A 24,299-nucleotide genomic window follows, 5' to 3' on the forward strand; every position below is an offset into this window, starting at 1 on the left:
GTCACGACTGACAGGCACTGTGGATGACGTCACGACTGGGAGCAACTGTGAATCTCCCCTCTCGAGTCAGCGGCGTTCTTCTCTCCTCCGGCTGATGTCAGGCTCAGGATCATCTTGATTGAGACTGCAGGAGGAGGAATCCGATGAGCTGTGAAGCTCTTTCACACAGATGTCCAGTAGGGGGCACGGGGTCAACAAGAGACGCTACAAAGACGCGATAGCAGTGCAGCGTAGAGGGAACGGAAAGCAAGCCACTAATTTTACGTTCATAATAAACACGTGAGTTATATAAGCTCGATGTATCAATGTCGATGCAGAGCAACGACATTCACAATCAGAATATGTATTTATACTGGAGGAGGAATCCGATTAGCCACAAAGGGGCCGTCCATAAATGACGTCACGCGATTTTGGACGTTTTTTGACCCCCCCCCCTCGTCACACGGCGTCACAAAAAGTCAGACCCCACCTCAAATATGACGTCACAAAGCTTAGCCCCCCTTCCCCCCCCAAAAAAATTACATTTTGAAAATAAAACATGCTTCAAATCGCTTTAAACTATTGTCATTGTAGTGCGTATTTAATGTGGCGCTGTACTCTGATGTTGTAGGAGAAAACATTTATTAAAACGTTTATTTCATTAAGTAGAACGTGTTTTCTATATTTATTTAAAGTTGCGCAATTTTGATGTGACGTCACATTTCTCAAACCCCCCCACGTCACACATCGTCACAAATGTCTGACCCCCCCCCCCCCCCAGGTGCGTGACGTCATTTATGGACGGCCCCTCACCGGATTCCTCCTGCGGTCTCAATAAACATTCTCCTTCTGACGTACCCATCAGCACACACGGGGGGGGAGGGGCGGTAAACACGCGGTGACGTCATCTATGCGGCGCGAGGCGGCGGGCAAACTCGCGCGGGCAGCGATGACGCAATGTCTCGGCGCGGCTGCGCGGTGACGTCACGCGGCGGGGCGGGCGCGCATGCGCAGTGTGCGGCTGGACGTGGCGGCGCAGCGGCAGCTCCATCGAGACTCAAGGCCAACTCCCCCGAGGTGATCGGGAGCGATCGGGAGTGATCGATAGTGATCTATATTGATCGAGAGTGATCGACAGGCATCCGCAGTGATGAGCAGGGATCTCGAGTGATTGATGGGCGTCCAGAGTGATCAGCATTGATCTCGAGTGATCAGCAGGGATCTCGAGTGATCGATAGGCGTACGGAGTGATCAGCAGTGATCTCGAGTGATCAGCAGGGATCTAGAGTGATCGATAGGCGTACGGAGTGATCAGCAGTGATCTCGAGTGATCGGCAGAGATCTCGAGTGATCGATAGGCGTACGGAGTGATCAGCAGGGATCTAGAATGTTCTATAGAGATCTAGAGTGATCGATAGGCGTCCAGAGTGATCGATAGGCGTCCAGAGTGATCGATCGAGCTCAAGAGTGATCGATAAAGATATAGAGTGATCGATAGAGATCTAAAGTGATCGATAGAGATCTAGAGTGATCAGCAGAGATTGAGTGACCAGGAATATATAGTGATCGATAGAGGTTTAGAGTGATCAGTAACTATCTAGAGTGATCGATAATTGATATAGGGTGACCAGTAGTGGTCTAGAATGGTCGATATACATCTACTGGAGTGATTGATAGGAGCGTCTTCGTGTCGAGTCCAACTCGATTTGTAGAGATCTCGAGTGATCGATACAGGTCTATAGTGATCGATAGAGGTCTAGAGTGATCGGTAGAGATCTCGGGATCAATATCATTACGATAGACACTTGAGTGTAGCGTACACGTACACTGGTGTACAGAGTAGAACCTACTCATCAATATAGCTCTATAGTGATCAATACATATAGTGATCAATACATAGTGATCAGTAGCCACCTAATAGAGCACTACTTGTATATAGTACAACCTTAGTGGTTAATACAGCTCTCGTGATCAATATATGTCTATAGTGGTTAATAGAGCTTTATTGTGAGTGTGTGGTGCAGCTGTGTGAGTGTGTGGTGCAGGTGTGTGAGTGTGTGGTGCAGCTGTGTGTGTGTGGTGCAGCTGTGTGAGTGTGGTGCAGCTGTGTGAGTGTGTGGTGCAGGTGTGTGAGTGTGTGGTGCAGCTGTGTGAGTGTGTGGTGCAGCTGTGTGAGTGTGTGGTGCAGCTGTGTGGTTGTGTGGTGCAGCTGTGTGAGTGTGTGGTGCAGCTGTGTGAGTATGTTGTGCAGCTGTGTGAGTATGTTGTGCAGCTGTGTGAGTATGTTGTGCAGCTGTGTGTGTGTGGTGCAGCTGTGTGAGTGTGTGGTGCAGCTGTGTGAGTGTGGTGCAGCTGTGTGAGTGTGTGGTGCAGCTCTGTGAGTGTGTGGTGCAGCTGTGTGTGTGTGGTGCAGCTGTGTGAGTGTGGTGCAGCTGTGTGAGTGTGTGGTGCAGCTCTGTGAGTGTGTGGTGCAGCTGTGTGGGTGTGTGGTGCAGCTGTGTGAGTGTGTGGTGCAGCTCTGTGAGTGTGTGGTGCAGCTGTGTGGGTGTGTGGTGCAGCTGTGTGGGTGTGTGGTGCAGCTGTGTGGGTGTGTGGTGCAGCTGTGTGGGTGTGTGGTGCAGCTGTGTGGGTGTGTGGTGCAGCTGTGTGAGTGTGTGGTGCAGCTGTGTGAGTGTGTGGTGCAGCTGTGTGAGTGTGTGGTGCAGCTCTGTGAGTGTGTGGTGCAGCTGTGTGGGTGTGTGGTGCAGCTGTGTGAGTGTGTGGTGCAGCTGTGTGGGTGTGTGGTGCAGCTGTGTGGGTGTGTGGTGCAGCTGTGTGGGTGTGTGGTGCAGCTGTGTGAGTGTGTGGTGCAGCTGTGTGAGTGTGTGGTGCAGCTGTGTGTGTGTGTGGTGCAGCTGTGTGAGTGTGTGGTGCAGCTGTGTGAGTGTGTGGTGCAGCTCTGTGAGTGTGTGCTGCAGCTGTGTGAGTGACCGTGTCTCTGTCCCCAGGTGCCATGGCTGGCGGCAGTGACTTCGGGAATCCCTTGAGGAAGTTCAAGCTCGTGTTCCTGGGCGAGCAGAGCGGTGAGGTCCACAGCCCTGCCTTGGGCCTAGTGCCCAGCCATATTTGTAGCATTACCCCTTCGCCCAGTAGCCCAGCAAAGTCCAATACCTCTGCCTCGGCCTATAGCATAGTCCTGTAGCTCAGGCCTATAGCCTGCCTCGCCAAGTCCTGTAGCCTAGTCCCGTAGCCCTGCCTAGCCCCCATTAGCCGAGTCCTATAGCCTCGTCCCGTAGCCCTGCCTAGCCCCCATTAGCTGAGTCCTATAGCCTCGTCCCGTAGCCCTGCCTAGCCCCCATTAGCCGAGTCCTATAGCCTAGTCCCATAGCCCTGCCTAGCCCCCATTAGCCGAGTCCTATAGCCTCGTCCCGTAGCCCTGCCTAGTCCCCATTAGCCGAGTCCTATAGCCTCGTCCCGTAGCCCTGCCTAGGCCCCATTAGCCGAGTTCTATAGCCTCGTCCCGTAGCCCTGCCTAGCCTCCATTAGCATAGTCACAGGTGTCGGCAACCCAAAATATATCAGGAAGAGGCATTTATTTTTCGAATTCGGTAAAAACAACTCAGTATTTGAAGAGCCGCCGCAATGCACACGTGACGAATACGAGAGGGTGGTGGTCCTCAATAAGCAACGCCACGAGGCAGGACCTGGAAGAGCCGGCATCCAGCCGCGGAGCCGCAGGTTGCCGACCCCTGCCCTCGTCCTATAGCCCAGTCCCATATCCCTGCCTAGCCCAGCCTAGCCCAGTCCCGTAGTCTATCCCTGTGGTTGTCAAGAATGTGGCTCCCCGCGCCACCGGTGGTCCGCGATGCTCCTGCACGGGGACCTCGGCCGTCGCTGCGATGTGAACGCGGCTCGATCCGGACAAGAATCACAACAGCGTCCAGACCTCTTGTTTCGGACATTAATTAATATTTTACTTCGGATATTAAATGTAATAATGAAGTTGGGTAAACTACCCTGATTAAACTTCCCCAACCATCAGATCTGAATGCCATCCCAAAAGAAAACCAACCCTTATAGCTGCATTTAAAAATTCATGTTTTTATGTTCCGGAATATGAATTGTGTTGTATTAGTGGTACAGGGATTGCTCTACTTATGAACGAGTTCCTTTCCAGAGGTCTGCTCTTTCGTCCAACTTTACTCCTGTCGATTCCAAACATGTTTTACGGCGTGCACACTAAACGGGGTAATGGCTTTAAACGTTGTAAGATCTGTAGATGCCTACTGGTTCTTCACATTCTGCAGATGTACATGCCACCACCGCAATCTATTGCGTGGCGGTTAAACTTGCGACTCTCGCTCGAATGCTTGTAAGTAGAGGAGTCTCTCTATTGAGAGAAGCGAATGTGTTTTGTCAACAGGGGAGGATAGTGGGGGGGGGGGCACTGGGTGGTGGTCCGCCAGAAGTGTTCGCATCGGCTGAGCCGTCCGCGGGGCCACACAAGTTTGAGAAAATCAGCGCGCGAGTCCCAATAGCCCTGCAGCCCAGTCCCATAGCTCGGTCTCATAGCCCGGCCTACCCCAGTACCCCAGACTCGCCAAGCCCTCGAGCTTGGCTCTGTATGTGAGCCCTACAGAGCTGTTCATAGCCCAGTACCATAGTCCAACCCCACCCGCAGCCCAGATTGATATCCCATCACTATAGCGATGTAGCCCAGCCTGATGGCCCAGTCTCTAGTCCAATTCTGTAGCCGTGGCTGGTTATCCAGCCAGCCACATAGCCCAGCCCTATAGACCAGGGCTATAGCCCAGCCCTATAGACCAGGGCTATAAGCAAACCCTATAGACCAGGGCAAAAGGCAAACCCTATTGACCAGGGCTATAGGCAAACCCTATAGACCAGGGCTATAGGCAAACCCTATAGACCAGGGCTATAGGCAAACCCTATAGACCAGGGCTATAGGCAAACCCTATAGACCAGGGCTATAGGCAAACCCTATAGACCAGGGCAATAGGCAAACCCTATTGACCAGGGCTATAGGCAAACCCTATAGACCAGGGCAAAAGGCAAACCCTATTGACCAGGGCTATAGGCAAACCCTATAGACCAGGGCTATAGGCAAACCCTATAGACCAGGGCTATAGGCAAACCCTATTGACCAGGGCTATAGGCAAACCCTATAGACCAGGGCAAAAGGCAAACCCTATTGACCAGGGCTATAGGCAAACCCTATAGACCAGGGCTATAGGCAAACCCTATAGACCAGGGCTATAGGCAAACCCTATTGACCAGGGCTATAGGCAAACCCTATAGACCAGGGCAAAAGGCAAACCCTATTGACCAGGGCTATAGGCAAACCCTATAGACCAGGGCTATAGGCAAACCCTATAGACCATGGCTATAGGCAAACCCTATAGACCAGGGCTATAGGCAAACCCTATAGACCAGGGCTATAGGCAAACCCTATAGACCAGGGCTATAGGCAAACCCTATAGACCAGGGCGAATAGTCCAGCGCCATAGCCTAACCCCGTGTGTGTGCGTATCTTTGTTTTTGTTCTGCAGTTGGCAAGACCTCACTCATCACGAGGTTCATGTACGACAGCTTTGACAACACGTACCAGGTGGGTGCCACGGTGGCTTGGAGATGTTAACTACCTCGCCCGGTATACAGAAGGTCGTGGGATCGATCTCGACCCTGACGCCTGCTGCTGTATATTTGGAGTCTGCGTGTCTCTCTCTCTCATCATCATCACGGTGGCTTGGAGATGTTAACTACCTCGCCCGGTATACAGAAGGTCGTGGGATCGATCCCGACCCTGACGCCTGCTGCTGTATATTTGGAGTGTGCGAGTTTTCCCCGTGGTCGTGTGGCTTTTCCCTCCACATTTACAAGCATGCGTTTCGAGTGTTTATTTGGCTGCTCTACATTTCCACGCGATAAGCCACTTCGTTGGCTTAGCGATGGAGCTCGGTGGGCCTTACCTGTAAAAATTAAAAAGAGTTTAGTTTAGAGAGGGAGGCTGCTACCGTGGTGTAGTCGTTGGCACACTGGACTTGCAATTCACAGTCGCCGATTCAACTCCATCTCCTGGTGCGGCTGTTGATACAAGGAAGCAAGTTAATGGAATCCGCCGTGTGAATGGACGCAGCGTCACGGTCAGTTGGACCGGCGGTGGCATGTGTGGTTGAGGGAGTTTCGTGCGGGTACTTCCGCTTTCAGAATCAGAATATTTATTTAGGCTGCAGGAGGAATCTGATGAGCTATGAAGCTCTTTTCCACAGATGTGCACTAGGGGCACGGAGTCAGAACGTTACAACAACAAACAGGACACAAAAACACGATAGGAGTAGTGCCAAGTATAGGAAAGGTAAACGAATCATTTTAAAAATATAGACAAACGAAACTATGTTTATCTTACCAGGTAACGCCCACCGAGCTATTAGCTTAGTTTCCTATTGGTGACTACTTGTAAATGTTGTGGGTTCACTCTCCAACACACAACCGGTGTGCTGAAACAAGAAACTGATTGTAACGTTCTGTTTAAGGGACAAACCCTTAACTCGTTGGCTGTGTCGGGCGGCGGCGGCGGCGGCGGGTTAAACGACCACAACATTTATAGTCACGCGATCTAACACCCACAAAAACAACCTCTTATTGTGGATACTCAATTGGGATCACAGAGCAGCAGCAGCAACATCGCCCCCTACCGCGAGAACCATGGCAAGGACTCTTGAAAAAGAGTCTTGAGGCTCACTGAAGCTGCAACTTAGAATAACGAAGAGGGCCCTTGATGTCTCTCTCCCGTGCGTCTCTCCCCCCCCCCCGCCCGCCTCCGTGCGGCGCTCGTCAATTATTGAGGCCCCCCGCGGCGCTGCGTTGGCAGCGGCCTCCATTGGCAGCGGCCTCCATTATTCACGAAGCCGGCCCCTCGGGGGGTCCGGCTCGCCTTCCGCTGGGCTCCGTTGTCAAACGAGCGCTTGTCAAACGGCGCGCTCCGCTAGGGAGGGTCCTGGCGGTTAGGGTCCCACCTGTGAGGGCCTCGCCAAACCTCGGTACAAATGACTTGCTGCCACCCCAAACACAGAGGCCAATCTCGATTTGAGGTTTTCGTGACTGCAGGGATCCATACTCTTTGGTTCTTTCGGTAAAGTCACGTGGGTAGAAAATAAAATAAAATCACGACGTTTCGATTGCTACACAAGCAACCATCATCAGGCGGGAAAACCACGGCAATAAAATGTTGCTGAAGTGGGAGAGAGAGTTGCCGTGGTAAGAGGTTATATCGGTAAGAAAGGGGGAGGAGCAAAATTGTCTTGCTGTGGTTTTCCCACCTGATAATGATTGCTTGTGTTGCAATCGAAACGTCGTGATTGATTTTATTTTATTTTATACCTACGTGACTTTACCGAAAGAACCAAACAATACAGATTATGCCAATGCCGGGACTGGTGGCAACTGTGACTCTGCTAAGCCTAGAGAGGCTCTGTGTGGTGGAGACACGGGGAGGCCGTGTTGCGTTTAACACACGAATCTTGCGTTTAACACACGAATCTTGCGTTTAACACACGAATATTGCGTTTAACACAAGATTCGTGAGAGGTAAAGAGTGCAGCACGCTTCTTGGATCAAGCGCGGCCATCGTTGTTGCACGAGCTTGGGGGGGGAGAGAGATGATCGGAGGAAATTCCAAAGTGGAGCGGTGCGAGGGAAGATGCACAGGATTGGGAATTGTATCCGTTGAAAGTATTTCACCCAGAAAATCCCTCGGAATGGGACGGCTCGTTCAGCGAAGCTCAGGGCCCCGGGCGTCGCTAGACACACGCTCCATGCTCGTAGTGACGCACGCACGCGGATTCGTAGTGACACGCGCACGCAGGCTTGTAGCGACGCAGGCACGTGCACTCGTAGTGGCCGTGCGTACGTCGCGACGTGAGCGATCGCGGCCCCCCCGTGGATCGACTTGTCTCCGCTGCTTCTCTCTCCCTCGGCCTGCAGGCGACCATCGGCATCGACTTCCTGTCCAAGACGATGTACCTGGAGGACCGCACAGTGAGTGGCCTCCTCCTGCTCCCCTTCTTAAGTGTTCTCTCTGCTCATGTCTCCTCTTTCCTTCTGCCCCCCCCCCCTCACAACTACTGCGTGGAGTGGACGTCGCGTGAAGGGGTCTCAGAGGTAGTTCTGCGGTGTGTGCATCCGCAGGCCCCGTCCCCTGAGACGGGGCGCCCACGAGTGGCATGCTTGGAATACAAATTAATTGTGGGATCGTTGATGTAAATTTACGCGCTGTGTTTGTGTGCGAGTGCTAAGTAAGGCTGGCTAGGTCGGCTCGGCCTCAAATGAGTACCTTGTGCGGTGTGTAGTCAACATCACCGTGAAGGAGACGTGGTGCTGGCCACCCACCCCCTCATGTACCGTGCCGGCCTTTGTAGATGTTACTCGCTAACAGCACTTGCCCCAATCATCCGTACCGTGTCGTCGTACTGTGTGAGTGCCGTGCGTGTACTGTGTTGTACTGCGCGTGTACCGTGTGTGGTACTGCACGTGTACCGTGTTCCCGTACTGCATGTGTTGTGGTACTGCGTGTGTACCGTGTTGTGGTAGTGCACGTGTACCGTGTTGTGGTAGTGCACGTGTACCGTGTTGTGGTAGTGCACGTGTACCGTGTTGTGGTAGTGTGTGTGTACCGTGTCTAGTACTGCACGTGTACCGTGTTGCCGTACTGCGCATGTACCGTGTTGGTGGACTGCACGTGTACCGTGTTGTGGTAGTGCACGTGTACTGTGTTGTGGTAGTGCACGTGTACCGTGTTGTGGTACTGCACGTGTACCGTGTTGTGGTACTGCGCATGTACCGTGTTGGTGGACTGCACGTGTACCGTGTTGTGGTACTGCACGTGTACCGTGTTGTGGTAGTGCACGTGTACTGTGTTGTGGTAGTGCACGTGTACCGTGTTGTGGTACTGCACGTGTACCGTGTTGCCGTACTGCGCATGTACCGTGTTGGTGGACTGCACGTGTACCGTGTTGGTGGACTGCACGTGTACCGTGTTGTGGTACTGCACGTGTACCGTGTTGTGGTACTGCACATGTACCGTGTTGTGGTACTGCACGTGTACCGTGTTGTGGTACTGCACGTGTACCGTGTTGTGGTAGTGCACGTGTACCGTGTTGCCGTACTCCGCGTGTACCATGTTTTGTTACTGCACGTGTACCGTGTTTTGTTACTGCACGTGTACCGTGTTGCCGTACTGCGCGTGTACCGTGTTGTGGTACTGCGCGTGTACCGTGTTGCCGTACTGCGCGTGTACCGTGTTGTGGTACTGCACGTGTACCGTGTTGTGGTACTGTGTGTGTACTGTGTTGTGGTACTGCACGTGTACCGTGTTGTGGTACTGCGCGTGTACCGTGTTGTTGTACTGCACGTGTACCGTGTTGTGGTACTGCACGTGTACCGTGTTGTTGTACTGCGCGTGTACCGTGTTGTTGTACTGCACGTGTACCGTGTTGTGGTACTGTGTGTGTACCGTGTTGGTGGACTGCACGTGTACCGTGTTGTGGTACTGCGCGTGTACCGTGTTGTTGTACTGCGCGTGTACCGTGTTGTTGTACTGCACGTGTACCGAGTTGTGGTACTGTGTGTGTACCGTGTTGGTGGACTGCACGTGTACCGTGTTGTGGTACTGCGCGTGTACCGTGTTGCCGTACTGCGCGTGTACCGTGTTGTTGTACTGCACGTGTACCGAGTTGTGGTACTGTGTGTGTACCGTGTTGGTGGACTGCGCGTGTACCGTGTTGCCGTACTGCGCGTGTACCGTGTTGTGGTACTGCACGTGTACCGTGTTGTGGTACTGCGCGTGTACCGTGTTGTGGTACTGCACGTGTACCGTGTTGTGGTACTGTGTGTGTACTGTGTTGTGGTACTGCACGTGTACTGCACGTGTTGTTGTACTGCACGTGTACCGAGTTGTGGTGCTGCACTCTAGATCAGGCTGCAGCTGTGGGACACGGCGGGCCAGGAGCGCTTCCGCAGCCTCATCCCGAGCTACATCCGCGACTCGGCGGCCGCCGTGGTGGTCTACGACATCACGAGTACGCCCGCCCATACACTGACAGCCGCTTCTCTTCCTCTTCCTCCTCCTCCTTCCCTGTACTCACCTACTCCTGTTTGCTCCGTCTGTGTGTGTGTCTGTGTGTGGGTGTGTGTCTGTGTGTGTCTGTGTGTGTGTCTGTCTGTGTGGGTGTCTGTGTGGGTGTGTGCACGCTCTGGGTGTGTGTCTGTGTGTGTCTGTGTGGGTGTGTGTGTCTGTGTGTGTCTGTGTGGGTGTGTGTGTCTGTGTGTGTCTGTGTGGGTGTGTGTGCGCTCTGGGTGTGTGTCTGTGTGGGTGTGTGTGTCTGTGTGTGTCTGTGTGTGTCTGTGTGGGTGTGTGTGTCTGTGTGTGTCTGTGTGGGTGTGTGTGCGCTCTGGGTGTGTGTGCTGTGTCACTTCCCGGCTATGTGTTGCCTCTGCCCGTGTGTGCGTTCTGTGTGGCGTCATCTCACCCACCATACACCTCACCCGCTCCGCGTCTCACTCGCTTCGCGTCTCACTCACTCCACCTCTCACTCACTCCAACATCTCACTCACTCTGCACCTCACCCCACATCTCATCCGCTCCGCTGTCCTGTGTGTGCGCGTGTGTCTGTGTGCCTGTGTGCGCGTGTGTCTGTGTGCCTGTGTGTGCGTGTGTGCGTGTGTCTGTGTGCCTGTGTGTGCGCGTGTGTCTGTGTGTCTGTGTGTCTGTGTGCCTGTGTGCCTGTGTGCGCGTGTATCTGTGTGTCTGTGTGCCTGTGTGTGCGTGTGTGCGTGTGTCTGTGTGCCTGTGTGTGCGCGTGTATCTGTGTGTCTCTGTGTCTGTGTGTCTGTGTGCCTGTGTGCCTGTGTGCCTGTGTGCCTGTGTGTCTGTGTATCTGTGTGTCTGTGTGTCTGTGTGTCTGTGTGCCTGTGTGCCTGTGTGCCTGTGTGCCTGTGTGCGCGTGTGTCTGTGTGTCTGTGTGTCTGTGTGTCTGTGTGCCTGTGTGCCTGTATGCGCGTGTGTCTGTGTGTCTGTGTGCCTGTGTGCCTGTGTGCCTGTGTGTGCGCGTGTATCTGTGTGTCTGTGTGCCTGTGTGCCTGTGTGCCTGTGTGCCTGTGTGTCTGTGTGCCTGTGTGCCTGTGTGCCTGTGTGTCTGTGTATCTGTGTGTCTGTGTGTCTGTGTGCCTGTGTGCCTGTGTGTCTGTGTGTCTGTGTGTCTGTGTGCCTGTGTGCCTGTGTGTCTGTGTGTCTGTTTGTGTGTGTGTGTGTGTCTGTGTGTCTGTGTGTCTGTGTGCCTGTGTGTCTGTGTGCCTGTGTGTCTGTGTGCCTGTGTGTCTGTGTGTCTGTGTGCCTGTGTGTCTGTGTGCCTGTGTGTCTGTGTTTCTGTGTGTCTGTGTGTGTCTCTGTGCCTGTGTGCCTGTGTGTCTGTGTGCCTGTGTGCCTGTGTGTCTGTCTGTGTGTGTCTGTGTGTCTGTGTGCCTGTGTGCCTGTGTGCCTGTGTGTCTGTGTGCCTGTGTGTCTGTGTGCCTGTGTGTCTGTGTGTGTCTGTGTGTCTGTGTGCCTGTGTGTGTGTCTGTGTGTCTGTGTGTCTGTCTGTGTCTGTGTGCCTGTGTGCCTGTGTGTCTGTGTGTCTGTCTGTGTGTCTGTGTGTCTGTCTGTGTGTCTGTGTGTCTGTGTGCCTGCGTGCGTGTGTGTGCGTGCGTGTCCGTGCGCGTGGCCCTGTTTGGCCGAGCGTTCTGCCTCTCGTCTCTCTGCCGCCCGCCGCCGCTCCCGTCGCCCCCCCCCCCCCCGGGGAAGCCACCGCTGCCCCCTCCCCCACCATCGCCCCCCTCACCCCCCTCACCCCCACCGCTCCTAGGGCCTCTCCCCTCCTGCCCCCTCCTCCTCCCGCGCCTCCTCCCCCCCATCCTCCCCCACCATCGCCTCCTTCCCCTGGCCAGGTGCGCCTACAGCTGTGGGACACGGCTGGGCAGGAGAGGTTCCGTAGTCTCATCCCCAGCTACATCCGCGACTCCACTGTGGCGGTCGTAGTCTACGACGTCACCAGTGAGTAACGCGCCCCCCCCTCTCTCTCTTTCGCGGGGGGTGGGGGGGGGGGGTGCCCTGGGGGGGTGGGGGCCGTAGGGGGCCGTCGGAACCTGCAGCAAGCAGCACCCCCCCCCCCACTACTATCACCTGAGCATGAACACACGAGGCTGGCTCCCCCAGCAGACGTCCGTGCAAGTCAGGGTCTCTTCACCCCGTGTGCTTGTGTGTGTTGTGTGCGTGTTGTGTCTGTGTGTGTTGTGTGTGTGTTGTGTCTGTGTGTGTTGTGTGTGTGTTGTGTGTGTGTTGTGTCTGTGTGTGTTGTGTCTGTGTGTGTTGTGTGTGTTGTGAGTGTTGTGTCTGTGTGTGTTGTGTCTCTGTGTGTGTTGTGTGTGTGTGTGCTGTGTGTGTGTGTTGTGTGTGTGTGTTGTGTGTGTTGAATCTGTGTGTGTTGTGTGTGTTGGGTCTGTGTGTGTTCTGTGTGTGTGTGTTGTGTGTGTGTGTATGTTGTGTGTTTTATCTGTGTGTGGTGTCTGTGTTGTGTGTGTTGTGTGTGTGTCGTGTATGTGTGCGTTGTGTGTGTTGTGTTGTGTGTGTGTGTTGTGTCTGTGTGTGTGTTGTGTCTGTGTGTGTTATATCTGTGTGTGTTGTGTGTGTGTGTTGTGTCTGTGTGTGTTGTATCTGTGTGTGTGGTATATCTAGCTTTGTGTGTGTGTGTTTGTTGTGCGTGTTTTCTATCTTTGTGATTGTGTGTTAGATCTGAGTTTGTTGTGTGTATATGCTGTGTGTGTTACTATCTGTGTGTGTCGTGTATGTGTATGTTGTGTATGTGTGTGGTGTGCAGTGTGTTGTGTGCCGTGTGTTGTGTGTGTGCAATGTTGTGTGTTATATTTGTGTGTTGTGTGTGCTGTGTGTGTGTTATATATGTGTGTGTGTGTTGTGTGTCCAATGTGTATGTTATATCTATGTTTTGTGTGTTATATCTGTGTGTGTGATATACCTCTGTGTGTGTTGTATGTGTGTTTTTCTGTGTGTAGTGTGTGTGTTATATATTTGTGGGTTGTGTGTGTGTAGAGTAGCGGGCAGAGACAATCTCCCAAGATAAATGCAGAGGGGGGGTGACGTTTGTGCGCAGACTGCCCGACATGACATCTTAACTACAGTCTGGACCACTGGTCGGGTTCCGCAGGATTAAAAGGATGCCCTGCTGGTCCCTCTCTTTAAGAAAGGGGACCGCACAGACTGTAACAACTACAGGGGCATCTCACTCCTCAGTGTGCCTGGGAATGGTCCTGGCAAGGATTATTCGACATCGCCTTGTTAGGCACGCTGGGGAGAGGCTTGCGGAGCCCCAATGTGGTTTCCGGAAAGGGCGGTCCTGCACATAAGCCATATTTTCTGTCCGTTTGCTACAGCAGAGGTGTAGGGAATTCCAACAAGACCTACATCTCTGCTTTATTGACCTGGTCAAGGCCTATGCTACCATCAGTAGGCCTGGGCTCTGGGTTGTTCTTCGTGCTTTCAGAGTCCCTGACTCTCTGCTCACGATCATTAAGGACCTTCATGATGGTGAGCAGGCCTGGGTAAAACGACGTGGCCAGGAGTTGGAGCCTTTCCCTGTTCACCTTGGGGTGCGACAGGGATGTCCTCTGGCTCCCACATTATTTAACATCTATTTCGACCACGTAGTTCATGAAGCCTTCGATGGCTGTACCAGAGTAATTTCCATCTAGTACAGATACAATGGGAGGCTGATCGATGCCCGGGTGCAGTCAAGGGATGGCTCCCTGTTGGTGAACCACGTTATGTATGCCGATGATTTGGTAATAGCTGCTCATTCAGAGGAGGAGTTGGAGATGCTGCTGCTGCTGAGACTGGAGCATGCCACTAAGAGGTGGGGCCTTGCCATCAGCCCCACCAAAACTAAGCACCTGCCTGGGTATTTTGTACCATCGGACACTCCACCACCACAACTCCCAATCGGTGATGGGGCGGTAGTGGAGAGAGTGGAGAGTTTCCCATACCTGGGCAGTGTGCTTATGACCGGCAGTTTAACAGCAGAGGTCTCGCTCCGAATCAGTCGAGCGGCAATATCTTTTCATCGGTTGCGTAACGCTGTGTGGAAGCTACCTGGTCTGTCGCTCCGCACGAAGCTTCAGGTCTTTTCGGCCACAGTCATTCCCTCCCTTCTCTACGCTTGCGAAACGTGGACCCCCCTAATGGAGCATCTTCGCCGGTTGGAAACATTTAGGCTGGCCTGCCTACGATCCATCCTGGGTTTAACCAGGCTGGATTGTGTGAGGAGCTCACAAATCCTTGAAAGATCTGGGCAAAGTCCCATCGGTGAGCTTCTCCGGCAGGCAAAGCTGCGTTGTTTGGGTCATGTAGCCCGCATGCCCAGCCACCGCATGCCTAAACAGCTTTTGTTCGGCTGGATCGAGGTGGCTAAACGGGCACAGCACGGGCTAGAGAAGAGATGGAGTGATGTGGTACGGTAGGATATGGAGCTGAGTGTACTTGCCGATGACTGGTACCAGCAGTGTCAAGATCGGCCTCTGTGGAGGAGGCTCGTGAAGGATGTTACTTGGCAGTTGGAGGCAGTCGCCCTCCAGCAACAACGGAGGGCAGAGAAGCGATGCTCACAACAACGAGCGGAGCGCCGGGCGGCTAAACCACATCAAGTTGGCACAGTAGCGGGCACAGGTGATGCATCGGCCAGTCATCTGAGTAGGTTGACTCATGGCACCTGGGTCTGCCAGCGGGTGTTCGACACTTCACGTGGCCTTAACGTGCACATATCCTGGCACAAGCGCCATGGTGACGTCACCGACAAATGGCGGTTGTATTTGTGTGTGTTATATCTGTTTGTGTTGTGTGTGTAGTGTGTGTGTTACCCACCCACCCTCCTTCACAGACCGTTCCCGGCCTTCTTAGATGCTGCTCGTGAAAAGAACACTTGCCCCAATAGCCCGTTAAGGCTATGCGGGGGATCTTTGTTGTGCGTACGTGCGTGCGTGCGTACGCGCAGACGTCAACTCATTCCAGCAGACGTCCAAGTGGATTGACGACGTGCGGACCGAGCGAGGCAGCGACGTCATCATCATGCTGGTGGGGAACAAGACCGACTTGGCGGACAAGAGGTTGGCACCGACGCCCACGCCCGCCCACGCCCGCACACGCGACACCGGCCGGCAAACGCCCCGCCGAGACCCCTAGGACTCTGGCCCGGCTCCGTGCCGGTCACGGTCGGCGAGAGCGGAGGAGCCGGAGAGCGGCCGCGGCGGCCACTCTCGAGGGGGTCGATGACCCCGCTCGCTCGCTCGCCGCTTTCGTGCGCCCGTTGCCTCCGCAGCCCAAAGTGGGGGTTTGGAAAATTCTCCACGTGATCCACCGCCCCCCCCCCCCCTCACCTCCGGAGCGTGGGATATCGCACACGCCCGCCCGCACACTCGTGGACGCTCGCGGACGCACTCGCGCAGATTCCATCCCTCCACGTCGCGACCTCGGCGGGGAGACCCACGACCAGTTTGGCCGTGTTTGTGGCCTCGAGCGGGAATCGAACCCGGGTCGTCGGGTTCGTAGCGCGGCACGCTACCCGCCGAGCCGCCACCGCTTCGCTCTTCGGACACAGACTGCACAAGAGACAGAGATCCCCCGTATAGCCTGTAACATTGTTGGGGCAAGTGCTGTTAGCGAGTAGCACCTATGAAGGCCAACACGGCACACGAGGGGGTGGGTGGTCAGCCATATGCCCGGCGGCCTTCGCCTCCCCAGTAGCGATGTTAACACAGCGCACCAGGTACTCATTTGAGGCTGAATCGACCTAGGGGATGCCCACTGTTATTGATCGTCAGCGGGAATCGGAACTCGAGTTGCTGGGTTCAAGGGCACGGCGTGCTAACCGCTGCGCCACCGCTCCCAGACAACACGGACACAAGGACACACTCTCCCTCCCTCCCCCCGTGAACTCTCCCTCCCACAAGGGAGCTCTCCCCCCGTGAACTCTCCCCCCGTGAACTCTCCCCGTGCCCCCCCCCCCCCCCCCACAGGCAGGTGTCCATCGACGAGGGTGAGCGCAAGGCCAAGGAGCTGAACGTGATGTTCATCGAGACCAGCGCCAAGGCCGGCTACAACGTCAAGCAGGTGCGCACCTCCCGGCCCCCGGCACGGCTAGAGGCCCGGCTAGACGCTCGGCCGCTGCACGGACAACAGCCGGCGGAGTGACGGCAGCGCGACGAGTGGCACAGAGTAACGGGAGCGGTCGTGTGTAGTTTAGTGTGTAGTTTAGTGGTATTGTAGTGTGTAGTGTAATATGTAGTGTAGTGTGTAGTGTAGCACTATTGTAGTGTGTAGTGTAACGGTAGTGTAGTGTGTACTGTAATGTAGCGGTGGTTTGTAGTGTGTAGTGGTAGTTTAATGTAGCGGTAGTGTAATATGTAGTGTAGTGTGTAGTGTAATATGTTGTGTAGTGTAATATGTAGTGGTAGTGTAGTGTGTAGTGTAACGGGAGTGTAGTGTGATGTAATGGTTGTGTAGTGTAGTGGTAGTGTAGTTTTGTGCAGTGGTAGTCTAGTGGTACTCTAGCGGGGCACGTATTTGTGTGCGTGCGTGTGCGCGTGTGTGCTGCCAAGAAGTGACGTTGCCGATTATATACTTTGTTACTTTAAGGCACCGGTAGCTGACAAGTTGATGTTTGTTACTTTTCAACTGCCCGTGCCGCTGTCGCGAGTGCCATGTCGCCACGGCCTCACAAGCGCCGCGTCTCTCCGCAGCTCTTCCGGCGCGTGGCGGCCGCGCTCCCCGGCATGGACGCCTCTCCGGAGAGGAGCAAGGAGGACAGTATCCTTGCTGCGTGCTGCAGGCCTCGCTGAGACCCCCCCCCCCGCCTGCGTTGGCACCGTGCCACACCCACCCTCACCCCATCCTCACCCCATCCGCTCTCTCCACCCTCTCTCCACCTCTCTCCACCCACTCTCCACTTTCTCCACCCGCTCTCTCCACCCGCTCTCTCCACCCACTCTCTCCACCCTTTCCACCCGCTCTCTCCACCCGCTCTCTCCACCCACTCTCTCCACCCGCTCTCTCCACCCACTCTCTCCACCCGCTCTCTCCACCCTTTCCACCCGCTCTCTCCACCCGCTCTCTCCACCCGCTCTCTCCACCCGCTCTCTCCACCCTTTCCACCCGCTCTCTCCACCCGCTCTCTCCACCCGCTCTCTCCACCCACTCTCTCCACCCTTTCCACCCGCTCTCTCCACCCGCTCTCTCCACCCGCTCTCTCCACCCGCTCTCTCCACCCGCTCTCTCCACCCGCTCTCTCCACCCGCTCTCTCCACCCGCTCTCTCCACCCGCTCTCTCCACCCGCTCTCTCCACCCGCTCTCTCCACCCGCTCTCTCCACCCGCTCTCGATATTTTTTTTTTGCACGGCTCCCTCTTATCTGTTTCTCCCTCTTATCTGCGTGTCTCCCTTACATCCGTCTCCCATTATTAAACTATTATAATTATTAAACCATTATAATTATTAAACTATTGTAACTATTAAACTATCATTAATTTTAACAGGTAAGGCTCCACTTAGCTGCATTGCTCTTTTTCAGAAGTGACCCGGCCACAAACGAAGTGGCTTATCGCTTGGAAACGTAAAGCGGCCAAACCATCTTAAACGCGTGGTGATGTTCATTCTAAATATGGAGGGAAAAGCCGGAGGACCCGGAGAAAAATCCACGCGACTATGGGCAGAACACGCAAACTCCAAACATACAGCAAGCATGGGGGTTGGGATCGAACCCACGACCTCCTGCACACCAGGCGAGGTAGTTAACATCTTACCACCCTGGCACCCGGGGGTGCCGCTGAGAGATGTTCACTCTTAGATCATCTTTAGATTGCCCAACTCATTCCTTTAGAGCAGCTTTTTGCGTTTGGTTTTGTTTTCCCTTCCGGCGCACCTCCGACGCGCATGGTCGGCTACGTACGGCGGCGCGAAAGAAGTTCAACGCACACACGGACACACCTTGGAACCGCGGCGAGCTTCCTTGACCTCGCGACCCTCCGCGCACAGTGATCGACATCAACCTGGAGAAGCCCAAGGAGCACGTGTCCACCGAGGGTGGCTGCGCCTGCTAGAGCGCCGCCGCGGGTGCCTTCTTCCCGCCGGGGGCGGCGGCGTCCCGTCGCCCTCCCCGCGTCGGCCGGGGGGCGGCTGGGGCGGCGCGGGCACGGGGCGGGAGGGAGGGAGGAGACGGAGGAGCCGCGCTCGCTAACCCCGGAGCCTCCGTTGGGGCGTGACGGCTGGCACGGGGGTGGTCGCGCGGCAGCCCTGGGGGTCGTGTAAATATACTACTACTTGGGTGTGTGTGGGCCTTAGCACAATGTCGGTTTGGGTGGACGCGCACTTTCGATGTGTGTGTGTGGGTACGTGTGTGCGTGTGTGTGTGCGCGCGCGCGCTCCTTGAGGGCTCTAGGTACCACAGGAAGATGATCAAGACGCTAAAGCCGTGCGCTCCAGCGTGCGCTGAATTTCTTTCGCGCCACCGTACGTGGCCGACCATGCTAATCGGAGGTGCTGGGGGGTGGGGGGGGGGTGAACGAAGCGACGGGGTCGCACGATGGCGACGGCGGCCGCTTATACACGCGGCTCGCTCTGAGGGAGGGGGGGGGGGGTGCGGGGGCGGTGGGGCATTGCCTCGCGCCCTCTGCGCCGAGCTTGGAAATACCCCCCCCCCCCCCCCGGGTTCAGCGAGCCCCCACCCCTTCCCCCTCCATCGTGGAGAAGCGGAGACCTGAGCGCCAGCGCTGCCCAAGGTGGCACAGACCGCCCGACCATCTCCCACCCCCCCCCCCCTTTTTTTTTCTAACATTGTGGTGCATCATAGCGAAAGTTTCCAGTCACATGACGCTCGTTGTGCTGTCCATTCTATTGTACAATGCAGACACGTGGACGTTGAAACAAGGCGGTCAGTGGAAGTTGAGGGTGTCTCTGCGTCGTCTTTGTTTGCACGCCGAGCGTTGGGCGAATGTTGACATCGAGGAGGGATCGCGTGAACATAAATGTTGTGTCGTCAAACCCGCCACCACCCAACACAGGTTTGCCACGTAAACGAAACGTGCCAATCCGTGACACGTGCGGCACACCGGTGGTGTTGGAGAGTAAACCCACAACAACGTTTACCATTCAAGCACCGTGAAGGGGAGGGGCTGGGTGGGGAGGGTGGGGCTGGGTGTGGGGTGGGAGGGGAGGGGCTGGTCACCCCGTGGTGCCCTTATAAAACTCAACGTTTAACCTACTCACGCCGGCTTGTGCTCGCCCCCTCAGTCGGCCATATTTGCGGAATACACCACGCCGCCGTTGACCCTGCAGGCCATTGACCGAGCAACCCAACGTTCCTACCAGCTCCCTCCACAGGAATGTGTTTTACCCGACGATACATGATTTATTGACGCGATGTTTCCCATAACGCGGTGTTCTTCAGGAACGCCAGCACGACTATCGCGTTGTAGGCGAGCGACGGGACTGCAGCTGCAGATTTCAGGCTCCTTTTGTTTGACCAGTTGAGAGCTCAAGAGACCACGAGAGTCTCATTTGCAGGAGTGAGCTCGCTCGCAAAACAAAAAAAGAATACAAAAGCAACGCGCGGAGAGAAGTGCGCCACTGAAGCACAACGGAGGGAGAATGAATGAACCCTCTCAGCCGACGCACGCATGGCCGGTCCTAATCGTCCACGTGAGCCAACGCGGGGTTAGCGCGAGGGCCCTCACACACACACACGGTGCGTCGCCTGCTGCTGCAATGGCAACGTCTGGGAGAGTGAACTCGGGCAGCGGTTCTTGACGGTCGCTTGCATCGCGCGCTTCTTAGACGCGCTTCCACAGCCGTCTGGAGTGCGGCAAGGATGAGTGGTGGGTGCCGGGCTGCTGAGGAGAAGGAATCTGCCCGAGGAGCCCGCGATAACGCACCACTCTTCACTTCTGTCAAGAAAAGTAACTTGCAGCGTCTCGCCCATCGCCGTCCTTGAGGGAAACAAGAAGCGTGATCCGTGACTCCCAGGAACAGGCCTGCAAGTTTGCTGAGCATTTCTGAGGTCTTGGGGCAGGGGAATTCCGTCAGCCCAGACAGCATCATGGGGAAAGGTGACGATGACCCTACTGGAGCTGCCGTGCCTCAAATATTGGCAAAAGTAGCCGCCCCCCCCGCTGTGAGTGGCCGGCTGAGGTGCCACAAGTTGAGGGAATGTGAGGGACGATCCGGAGTTTGAGACCAGGAAAAGCCCCAGGCAGAGCTGATCTCTAAGTGAAATGCTGAGGGATGGTGGCGTCTGTGTGCATCACTACTATCTGGGCCACAGGATGGGTTCCGCAGGATTAGAAGGATGCCCTGGTGGTCCCCCTCCGTGTGCCGGGAAAGATCCTGGCAAGGATGATTCAACATCGCCTTGGCAGGCACACCGCAAAGAGGCTTGCGGAGCCCCAATGTGGTTGCAGGCCAAGCTGGTCCTGCACGGATGCCATATTCTCTGTCCGTCTGCTCAGCAGAGGTGTGCAGAAATACAACAAGACCTACATCTCTGCTTTATTGACCTGGTCAAGGCGTATGATACCATCAGTAGGCCTGGGCTCTGGGTTGTTTGTGCTCTTGGAGTCCCTGATTCTGCTCACAATTAGTAATGGCCTTCATGATGGTGGACAGGCCTGGGAAAGCTGCATGGCTGGGAGTCGGAGCCATTCCCTCTTCACTTTGTAGTGTGACAGAGATGTCCTCTGACTCCCACATTATTTAACATCACCTTCGACCACGTAGTTCGAAAATCTTTCCACGGCTTTACCGGAGGAATTTCCATCCCTCGACCGTACCCGGTCAAGGAATCGAAATTGGGATGGCTCCCTATTCAAACACGTTACGTATGCTGATGATTTTGTGATTGCTGCTCACTCAGAGAAGGAGTTTGAGGCACTTATGCTGAACCTGGAGCGTGTCACTAAGAGGTGGGGTCTTACCATCAGCCCCACAAAAACTAAGCACATCAAACAATCCACCCCTCAACTCCCCATTGGTGATGGGGCAGTTGTGGAGAGAGTGGAGAGTTTTCCATACAGCAGAGGCCTTACTGCAAATCAGTCGGGCAACATCTTGATCGGCTGCATAATGCTGTGTGGAAGCTACCTGGTCTGTTGCTCCGCACGAAGCTTCGAGTCTTCTCAGCCAAAGGTCATGCCCTTCCTTTGCGAAAAGTGGACCCCCCCCCCACCCCCTAATGGAACATCTTCACCGGTTAGAAACATTTAGGCTGGCCTGCCTGCGATCCATCCTGGGTTTAACCTACAGGCTGGATTGTGTGAGGAGCTCACAATTTCTTGAAATATCTGGGACACATTACCATCAGTGAGCTCCGGCAGGCAAGGCTGCGTTTTCTGGGTGATGTAGCCCACATGCCAACCCAGCGCTGAAGCAGAGATGGACTGATGCGATCCAGGAGGACGTGGAGCTGAGTGGACTTGCCGGAGACCAGTACCAGCGGTGTCAAGATCGGCCTTTTAGGAGGAGGCTCGTGAAGGACGCTACTGGGCAGTTGGAGGCAGTCGCCTTCCACAAACAGCAGGGGGCAGAGGAGCGACACAAGAACGAGGGGAAACCTGGGCGAATTGGCACCGTGGGGAGCGCAGCTGATGCATCTGCCAGTCATCTCGGTCAACCCATGGCACCTGGGTCTGTCCTGTCACCTGCCACAAGCGCTGTGGTGAAGTCACCATCGCTTAGTGGCGAATAGCAGCTGTTGTATGTGTACATGTGCGTCTTAAACGCCTTACACAACTCCACATTTCTCAAGTATGGTTCCAATCGAGAGCCCCCAAGGGAGGGAAGAAGCTGCGACGATTGAGTGAACGAGAGGGATGAGGGAAGACGACCGACGTGGGAATTGGTGAGGGATACGTGAAAGGATTGAGTGCATCGGTGGAATGATCGAGGTCAAAATGAATGAGTGAAGGAGGAATGAGAGAAGGGGGAGGATGATTTAGATGATTGAGCGAGCAGGTGAGGGTGTAGTTTGGTGGTGTAGTGTAGTAAAGCCGCGTCGTGGTGTACACAAGTGGTGTGGAGGTGTAGTCGTGTTTCGTTTCTCCCCCCCCTCTCCCCCACTCTCCCACTTCCCCCCCCACTCTCCCACTCCACTCTCCCCCCCCTCTCCCACTCTCCCCCCCCCCCACTCTTCTTCCCCCACTCCCCCCCCCTCTCCCCCCCCCCACTCTCCCCCCCCCCCACTCCCCCCCTCTCCCCCCCCACTCTCCCACTCCCCCCCCCCCACTCTCCTCCCCCCACTCTCCCCCCCCCCCACTCTCCCCCCCCCACTCTCCCCCCCCCCACTCTCCCCCCCCCCCACTCTCCCCCCCTCCCACTCTTCCCCCCCCCCCCCACTCTTTCCCCCCCCCACTCTTTCCCCCCCCCCACTCTTCCCCCCCCTCCCACTCTTCCCCCCCCCCACTCTTCCCCCCCCCCCCCACTCTTCCCCCCCTCACTCTTCCCCCCTCCACTCTTCCCCCCCCCACTCTTCCCCCCCCACTCTTCCCCCCCCCCACTCTTTCCCCCCCCCCACTCTTCCCCCCCCCCCACTCTTCCCCCCCCCCACTCTTCCCCTCTCCACTCTTCCCCCCCCCCCACTCTTCCCCCCCCCCACTCTCCCCCCCACTCTTTCCCCCCCACTCTTCCCCCCCCCACTCTTTCCCCCCCCCACTCTTCCCCCCCACTCTCCCCCCCCCCACTCTTCCCCCCCCCACTCTTCCCCTCTCCACTCTTCCCCCCCCCCACTCTTCCCCCCCCCCACTCTCCCCCCCCCACTCTTCCCCCCCCCCACTCTTTCCCCCCCACTCTTCCCCCCCCCCCACTCTTTCCCCCCCCCACTCTTCCCCCCCCACTCTCCCCCCCCCCACTCTCCCCCCCCCCACTCTTCCCCCCCCACTCTTCCCCCCCCCACTCTTCCCCCCCCCCACTCTTTCCCCCTCCCCACTCTTCCCCCCCCCCACTCTTCCCCCCCCCCCACTCTTCCCCTCTCCACTCTTCCCCCCCCCACTCTCCCCCCCCCCCCCCACTCTCCCCCCCCCCACTCTTCCCCCCCCCACTCTTCCCCCCTCACTCTTCCCCCCCCCCACTCTTCCCCCCCCCCCACTCTTCCCCTCTCCACTCTTCCCCCCCCCACTCTTCCCCCCCCCACTCTTCCCCTCTCCACTCTTTCCCCCCCCCCCCCCACTCTTCCCCCCCCCCCACTCTTTCCCGCCCCCCCCCACTCTTCCCCCCCCCCACTCTTCCCCTCTCCACTCTTCCCCCCCCACTCTTCCCCCCCCACTCTTCCCCCCCCCACTCTTTCCCCCTCCCCACTCTTCCCCCCCCCCACTCTTCCCCCCCCCACTCTTCCCCTCTCCACTCTTCCCCCCCCCACTCTCCCCCCCCCCCCCCCACTCTCCCCCCCCCCACTCTTCCCCCCCCCCACTCTTCCCCCCTCACTCTTCCCCCCCCCCACTCTTCCCCCCCCCCCACTCTTCCCCTCTCCACTCTTCCCCCCCCCCACTCTTCCCCCCCCCACTCTTCCCCTCTCCACTCTTTCCCCCCCCCCCCCCCCCCACTCTTCCCCCCCCCACTCTTTCCCGCCCCCCCCCCACTCTTCCCCCCCCCACTCTTCCCCTCTCCACTCTTCCCCCCCCCACTCTTCCCCCCCCCCACTCTCCCCCCTCCCACTCTTCCCCCCCCCACTCTTCCCCCCTCACTCTTCCCCCCTCCACTCTTCCCCCCCCACTCTTCCCCCCCCCCCCACTCTCCCCCCCCCCCACTCTTCCCCCCCCCACTCTTCCCCCCCCCACTCTTTCCCCCCCCCACTCTTCCCCCCCCCACTCTTCCCCCCCCCCCACTCTCCCCCCCCCACTCTCCTCCCCCCCTCTCCCACTCTCCCCCCCCACTCTCATCCCACTCTCCCCCCCACCCCACTCTCTCTCCCCCCTCTCCACCCCCCCCCACTCTCCTCCCCCCCTCTCCCACTCTCCCCCCCCCACTCTCATCCCACTCTCCCCCCCACCCCACTCTCTCTCCCCCCTCTCCACCCCCTCTCCCACTCTCTCCCCCCCCACTCTCCTCCCCCTCTCCCACTCTCTCCACTCTCCCCCCCCCACTCCCCCCCACTCTCTCCTCCCACTCTCCTCCCACTCCCCCCCACTCTCTCTCCCCCCCCACACTCCCCCACCCCACTCTCTCCCTCCACTCGCGATCAATGCGC

General features: G+C 56.6%; 1 protein-coding gene across 2 annotated transcripts; it reads left to right on the forward strand.

The window, feature by feature from the left end:
• The first annotated feature begins 939 nt into the window (after positions 1-939).
• Positions 940-19,013, forward strand: RAB6A (RAB6A, member RAS oncogene family). 2 transcript variants are annotated; one of them, XM_078880241.1, is made up of 9 exons: positions 940-1,056; positions 2,967-3,041; positions 5,526-5,584; positions 7,960-8,013; positions 9,947-10,052; positions 15,069-15,180; positions 16,090-16,183; positions 16,813-16,879; positions 18,104-19,013. In XM_078880241.1, the coding sequence occupies exons 2-9, from the start codon at positions 2,972-2,974 to the stop codon at positions 18,166-18,168; spliced, it is 627 nt and encodes a 208-aa protein (XP_078736367.1). In that variant the 5' UTR covers positions 940-1,056; positions 2,967-2,971; the 3' UTR covers positions 18,169-19,013. The 2 variants fall into 2 exon arrangements, with proteins under 2 accessions (XP_078736367.1, XP_078736366.1); XM_078880240.1 differs by lacking the exon at positions 9,947-10,052 and adding an exon at positions 11,956-12,061 and having other exon boundaries at positions 943-1,056.
• The last annotated feature ends 5,286 nt before the right edge of the window (positions 19,014-24,299 follow it).

Source organism: Lampetra fluviatilis, chromosome 56, assembly GCF_964198595.1.
Source record: "Lampetra fluviatilis chromosome 56, kcLamFluv1.1, whole genome shotgun sequence".
Taxonomy (NCBI): Eukaryota; Metazoa; Chordata; class Hyperoartia; order Petromyzontiformes; family Petromyzontidae; genus Lampetra; species Lampetra fluviatilis.

What these genes read in the sequence shown, in the direction of transcription:
- RAB6A (XM_078880241.1), top strand. Translation starts at nt 2,972, where the DNA reads ATGGCTGGCGGCAGTGACTTCGGGAATCCCTTGAGGAAGTTCAAGCTC. An exon ending in GTTCCTGGGCGAGCAGAGCG is followed by an intron (nt 3,042 to 5,525) that starts GTGAGGTCCACA and finishes TTTGTTCTGCAG; the next exon opens with TTGGCAAGACCTCACTCATC. An exon ending in TGTACCTGGAGGACCGCACA is followed by an intron (nt 8,014 to 9,946) that starts GTGAGTGGCCTC and finishes GCTGCACTCTAG; the next exon opens with ATCAGGCTGCAGCTGTGGGA.